Source organism: Salvelinus sp. IW2-2015, unplaced genomic scaffold (assembly GCF_002910315.2).
Source record: "Salvelinus sp. IW2-2015 unplaced genomic scaffold, ASM291031v2 Un_scaffold1777, whole genome shotgun sequence".
Lineage (NCBI taxonomy): Eukaryota > Metazoa > Chordata > Actinopteri > Salmoniformes > Salmonidae > Salvelinus > Salvelinus sp. IW2-2015.
In genome coordinates, this window is record NW_019943153.1 from 185,894 (window position 1) to 192,878 (window position 6,985).

The 6,985-nt window shown below is 50.1% G+C and overlaps 1 protein-coding gene across 1 annotated transcript in view; it reads right to left on the reverse strand.

Annotated features, from left to right (window-relative positions):
- LOC112071947 (transient receptor potential cation channel subfamily M member 2-like) overlaps positions 1–2,137 on the reverse strand; it is a 15,953-nt gene extending 13,816 nt beyond the window's left edge. Inside the window, exon 1 of the mRNA XM_070439572.1 lies at positions 1,965–2,137. Within this exon, the coding sequence (XP_070295673.1) occupies positions 1,965–2,137 (173 nt within the window). The remainder of the gene's footprint in view (positions 1–1,964) is intronic.
- Positions 2,138–6,985: the final 4,848 nt, after the last annotated feature.

Consider the following 6,985-nt stretch of genomic DNA (forward strand, 5'->3'; position numbering starts at 1 on the left):
GCGCTACAACTCCCGTACGGGCTCGGGAGAGACGAAGGTCGGAAAGCCACGCGTCCTCCGAAGCACAACCCAACCAAGCGCACTGCTTCTTAACACAGCGCGCTCCAACCCGGAAGCCAGCCGCACCAATGTGTCGGAGGAAACACCGTGTACCTGGCCCCCTGGTTAGCGCGCACTGCGCCCGGCCCGCCACAGGAGTCGCTGGAGCGCGATGAGACAAGGATATCCCTACCGGCCAAACCCTCCCTAACCCGGACGACGCTATGCCATTGTGCGTCGCCCCACGGACCTCCGGTCGCGGCCGCTGCCGACAGAGCCTGGGCGCGAACCCAGAGACTCTGGTGGCGCAGTTAGCACTGCGATGCAGTGCTTCTAGACCACTGCGCCACCCGGGAGGCCCGCAGGTCCATCTTTAACGTTAGCTAGCGTTCCCTACAGCGCAGTCCATCTTTAACGTTAGCTACAGCGCTCCCTGCGCTGTAGGGAGCCTACAGCGCAGTCCATTTTAAGCTAACTAGCGTTCCCTACAGCGGAGTCCATATTTAACGTAGCTAGCGTCCCTACAGCGCAGTCATCTTTAACGTTAGCTAGCGCTCTACAGCGCAGTCCCTTAAAAGCTAGCGTTCCCTAAAGCGCATCCATATTACTAACTACGGTCCTACAGCGCAGTCCATCTTTAACGTTAGCTAGCGCTCCCTACAGCGCAGTCCATCATTTATTTATTTTATTTTATTTTTTTATTTACTATTCGTATTATGTTATTTTTATTTTATTTTATTTTTTTATCTTTTCGGGTTTAAAAAAATAAAAATATATATATATAATATATTTATATATATTTTTTTTTATCCATTTTATCCCATTTCTCCCCAATTTTCGTGGTATCAATCGCTAGTAATTACTATCTTGTCTCATCGCTACAACTCCCGTACGGGCTCGGGAGAGACGAAGGTCGAAAGCCACGCGTCCTCCGAAGCACAACCCAACCAAGCCGCACTGCTTCTTAAACACAGCGCGCCTCCAACCCGGAAGCCAGCCGCACCAATGTGTCGGAGGAAACACCGTGTACCTGGCCCCTCGGTTAGCGCGCACTGCGCCCGGCCCGCCACAGGAGTCGCTGGAGCGCGATGAGACAAGGATATCCCTACCGGCCAAACCCTCCCTAACCCGGACGACGCTATGCCAATTGTGTGCGTCGCCCCACGGACCTCCCGGTCGCGGCGGCTGCGACAGAGCCTGGGCGCGAACCCAGAGACTCTGGTGGCGCAGTTAGCACTGCGATGCAGTGCTCTAGACCACTGCGCCACCCGGGAGGCCCCGCAGTCCATCTTTAACGTTAGCTAGCGTTTCCCTACAGCGCAGTCCATCTTTAACGTTAGCTAGCGCTCCCTACAGCGCAGTCCATATTTAACGCTAACTAGCGTTCCCTACGCGCGAGTCCATATTTACGTTAGCTAGCGCTCCCTACAGCGCAGTCCATTCTTTAGCGCTAACTTAGCTAACTAGCGTTTCCTACACGCAGTCCATCTTTAACGTTAGCTAGCGTTCCCTACAGCGCAGTCCATCTTTAACGTTAGCTAGCGTTCCCACAGCGCAGTCCATATTTAACGCTAACATAGCGTTCCCTACAGCGCAGTCCATATTTAACGCTAAGCTAGCGTTCCCTACAGCGGAGTCCATATTTAACGTTAGCTAGCGCTCCCTACAGCGCAGTCCATTTTAGCGCTAACTAGCGTTCCTACAGCGGAGTCCATATTTAACGTTAGCTAGCGTTTCCTACAGCGCAGTCCATATTTAACACTAAGCTAGCGTTTCCTACAGTGGAGTCCATCTTTAACGCTAACTATCGTTCCCTACAGCGGAGTCCATATTTAACGCTAGCTAGCGTTCCCTACAGCGGAGTCCATATTTAACGCTAGCTAACGTTAGAAGAAGAAGAAAATGAGGAAGAGGAGGCAGCTCACCTGAAGGCCAGTCCGATGATGAAGAGCAGGATGGACAGAAAGTCTAGAATGTTCCACATGTCATTAATGTACATATCAGCCTTCTTACGGAACCCAAACCCATCTGGGTCATGGAACAGCTGAGGGCACAAACACACATAGTTAATACTGTAGACACATCCATCTTCTAACATCATACTCGTTTGGCCAATCTATTTTGACTTTAAGTAGAATAGGATGTCTGTGTGTTTGTGAGCACAAACAAGTGTTCCACCTGTCGGATCTCCTCACAAGACCAATGAGATGAGCCAGACATAGAGAAGCCCCTCCCTCCAGGAGGGCGTGGCCTGGAAGTCGATCATCAGCACCACAGAGAACAGCAGCAGGAAGCTGAAGTAGGACAAGATGTTCCAGTAGAACTTCACCTGTATGGGGAGAGGTCAACAGAGGTCAGGGGTCAGGTAAGGGTTAACAACAACAGTAGAACTTCACCTGTATGGGGAAGGTCAACAGAGGTCAGGTAAGGTTAACAACAACAGTAGAACTTCACCTGTATGGGGAGAGATCAACAGAGGTCAGGTAAGGGTTAACAACAACAGTAGAACTTCACCTGTATGGGGAGAGTCAACAGAGGTCAGAGGTCAGGTAAGGGTTAACAACAACAGTAGAACTTCACCTGGGAGAGGTCAACAGAGGTCAGGTAAGGGTTAACAACAACAGTAGAACTTCACCTGGGGAGAGGTCAACAGGGGTCAGGGGCCAGGTAAGGTTTAACAACAACAGTAGAACTTCACCTGGAGAGGCTCACAGGCAGAGGTCAGGTAATGGTTAACAACAACAGTAGAACTTCACCTGTATGGGGAGAGATAACAGAGGTCAGGTAAGGGTTCAACATAACAACAGTATACACTTCACCGATGGGGAGAGGATCAACAGGGTCAGGGGATCAGGTAAGGTTAACAACAACAGTAGAACTTCACCTGGGGGAGAGGTCAACAGGGGTCAGGGGTCAGGGTAAGGTTTAACAACAAACAGTAAAACTTCACCTGGGAGAGGTCAACAGGGGTCAGGGGTCAGGTAAGGTTTAACAACAACAGTAGAACTTCACCTGGGAGAGGTCACAGAGTTCCAGGGGTCATCAGGTAAGGAACAACAACAGTAGAACTTCACCTGGGGAGAGGTCAACAGGGGTCACGGGTCAATACAGTAGTAAGCTGTTAACACAAGAGACAGCCCAGGGTAAGGGTTAACAACAACAGTAGAACTTCACCTGGGGAGAGGTCAACAGGGGTCAGGGTTCAGGTAAGGGGTTAACAACAACAGTACGAACTTCACCTGTATGGGGAGAGGTCAACAGAGGTCAGGTAAGGGTTAACAACAACAGTAGAACTTCACCTGTATGGGGAGAGGTCAACAGGGGTCAGGGGCCAGGTAAGGTTTAACAACAACAGTAGAACTTCACCTGGGGAGAGGTCAACAGAGATCAAGGGTGAGGGGTTGGGTAAGGGTTAACAACAACAGCAGAACTTCCCCTGGGGAGAGGTCAACAGAGATCAAGGGTGAGGGGTTGGGTAAGGGTTTACCTGAGGAGAGGTGAAGAGGCTGACCAGCCGGGTGGAGACTGTCAACGGTTTCAGACCCAGAGGGATCCTGGCAAGGAGGTCACTAAGGGGGCAGACGGCAGGGTGAGAGGTCAGGAGGGAGGTGTCAGGTAGGTGTTTATAGCTGCAGAATGTAAACCAATGCATCAGAAATGTCACCCTTTGTCCTTCTAGTGCACTACTTTTATAGGGAATAGGGGGCCATCTGGGACAGACCCTCAGTCTACTTTTATAGGGAATAGGGGGACCATCTGGGACAGACTCTCAGTCTACTTTTAAAGGGAATAGGGGGCCATCTGGGACAGACCCTCAGTCTACTTTTATAGGGAATAGGGGACACTGGGAACAGACTCTCAGTCTACTTTTATAGGGAAATAGGGGGACCATCTGGGACAGACTCTCAGTCTACTTGTTATAGGGAATAGGGACCATCTGGACACCGACTCTCTCAGTTACTTTTTATAGGGAATAGCGGGGACATCTGGACAGAAACTCTCAGTCTACTTTTATAGGAATAGGGGACATCTGGGACATGACTCTCAGTCTAACTTTTATAGTTGGGATGGAGGGGACATCTGCGGAACTAGCACTCTCAGTCTTACTCTTTATAGGGAATACGGAGGGACACTGGGACAGACTCTCAGTCTACTTTATAGGGAATAGGGGACCATCTTGGGACACATCCTCAGGTCTACTTTTATAGGAATTCAGGGGGACATCTGGGACAGACTCTCAGTCTACTTTTATAGGGAATAGGGGACCATCTGGACAGACTCTCAGGTCTACTTTTAAGGAAAATAGGGGGACATCTGGGACAGACTCTCAGTCTACTTATAGGGAATAGGACATCTGGACAGACTCTCAGTCTACTTTTATAGGGAATAGGGTGACTATCTGGGACATCGACAATTCTCAGTCTACTTTATAGGAATAGGGGACATCTGGACAGACTCTCAGTCTACTTTTATAGGAATATGGGGACATCATGGGACAGACTCTCAGTCTACTTTTATAGGAATAGGGGACATCTGGACAAGACTCTCAGTCTACTTTTATAGGGATAGGGGACCATCGGGACACATCCTCAGTCTACTTTTATAGGGAATAGGGGACCATCTGGGACAGACTCTTCAGTCTACTTTTATAGGGAATAGGGGACCATCTGGGACAGACTCTCAGTGTATAATCAGACTCACTGTACAGGAGGCTTCCTCCTGGTGCAGCCTGCTTCCTGTTAATGACTCCATGGTGAGCAGCTCAGCCACTCTCTCTGCCTCTCTCTGATGGACTCATCACGCCTGGGGATTAGAGAGGATATTACTCACCCAGACCATGTTCAGCGTGTAGTCAATTAACATTTCCAGTTAGATTCACTTCCCTGAGTGAGCAAGATCGGCAGTTCAGTCTTTTACCATTGGTGTTGCTGCCACCATGTGTGTGCCTGAGGTTTTACACATTCTCTCTCCTCACCCAGACTCTGTCCTCCTATATCTGTTACAGAGCTGTGGCCAGCAGTACCTAACTGAATCCCAGGAAGCCAGTGTAGCACCCTCACAGAGGGGTTAGGGCGACAGAGGTTAGTTACCTGAATCCCAGGAAGCCCAGTGTAGATGAGCAGGAAGAACAGCACAGAGTAGCACCCTCCACAGAGGGGTTAGGGGACAGAGGTTAGTTACCTGAATCCAGAAAGCCAGTGTAGATGAGCAGGAAGAACAGCACAGAGTAGCACCTCCACAGAGGGTTAGGGACAGAGTTAGGGGTTAGGGGCCGGGATTAGGGACAGGGTTTAGGGCCATGGTTAGGGGCAGGGATAGAGTTAGGGCTTAGGGCAAGGTTAGGATCAGAGGTTAGTTACCTGAATCCCAGGAAAGCCAGTGTAAATGAGGAGGAAGAACAGCATACATAGCAGCACCCTCCACAGAGGATTGTCCGCCGCCAGCTCCCCACCCAGATCTGGGTCAGGAGAGCCTGGGGAAACAGAACGGAAGACTCAGGACCAGGATCTGGATCAGAAGAGCCTGGGGGAGACAGAACGACGACTCGGACCAGTTCTGGATCAGGAGAGCCTAGGGGAAACAGAACGGAAAACTCAGGACCAGATCTGGATCAGAGAGCCTGGGGGAGACAGAACAGACGACTCGGGACCAGATCTGTGGACAGGAGAGCACTGGGGGAGATTAGATATACAGACGACTCGGGACCCAGATCTGGGATCAGTGAAGAGGCCTATGGGGGAGACGAACCAGACCGACGGTCGGGACCAGAGGTTCTGGATCAGTGAGAGCCTGGGGGTAGGACAGAATAGATAACTCGGGCGCAGATCTGGGTCAGGAGAGCTAGGGGGAGAAAGAACAGACTATGTCAGACCAGATCTTGGGTCAGGAGATGCCTGGGGAGAGACAGAAGCAGATGACTTGGAACTCAGATCTGGATCAGGAGGAGCCTGGGGGAGAGACAGAACAGATGACGTCGGGACCAGATCTGGATCAGGAGAGCCTGGGGGAGAACAGAAACATGATGACGTCGGGACCAGTATCTGGGTCAGGATGAAGACCTGGGGGAGACCAGAACAGATTGTACAGTTGGAACCAGAATCTGGATCAGGAGAGCCTGGGGAGACAGAACAGATGACCTCGGGGACCCAGATCTCGATCAAAAGAGCCTGGGGGAGACAGGAACAGACGACTTGGGAACCAGATCTGGATCAGAGAGCCTGGGGAGAACAGAACAGACGACTCAGAACAATCACATGACACAGTGCTAATAACACACATAAGGGAAGCACCTGCTTTAAGAACAGTTTAATCGCACGTACGTGGCTCCACTAGATCTCCAAGACAAAGCAGTGTAAGGAAAATATTTGTGAGAGTGTGATTAATTAAATTACAATTCAAAAGGCGTAGTGATAATATAACTGGAGTTACCTGAACCCCTGAATGACCTTGACCTACACTGAAACTCCAGAGTGATGACAAGTCAAGAGCTTTGTCATCCAGCCTCCAGAGCCAGCCTCAAGACATAGTGGTTTGAACCCCCAGATGGAAGAGCCGGATTTAGCAGGCCCCTCTGGGCACGCTCCTGCATCACATTGCAGTGGCACTCAACTGAAAGCACACCTGAAGACAATAACACACAGGACATACACTCTGAACACACCTGACAGACAGGACAAAGGACCACTCACTGAATCACACCTAGAGAGAGACAGGACTTGGTCACTCAGTCTTCACCACAAGATAAACAGGACTGGCTGATGGGAGACTAATTTGTAAAAGAAAAAGTTCTGCTCATTAATTTCCAGTGCTTGAACTTGGACTGAAGTTAGATGTCGGTACTTCAGTTTTGGTGCCGATACAATTTTATATTTAGGTGCAGGGCCCGGTTGCATAAACATCTTGAGTTTCCCTTCAAGTTTACTGAAGGAATGCTTTTCCCTTAAAT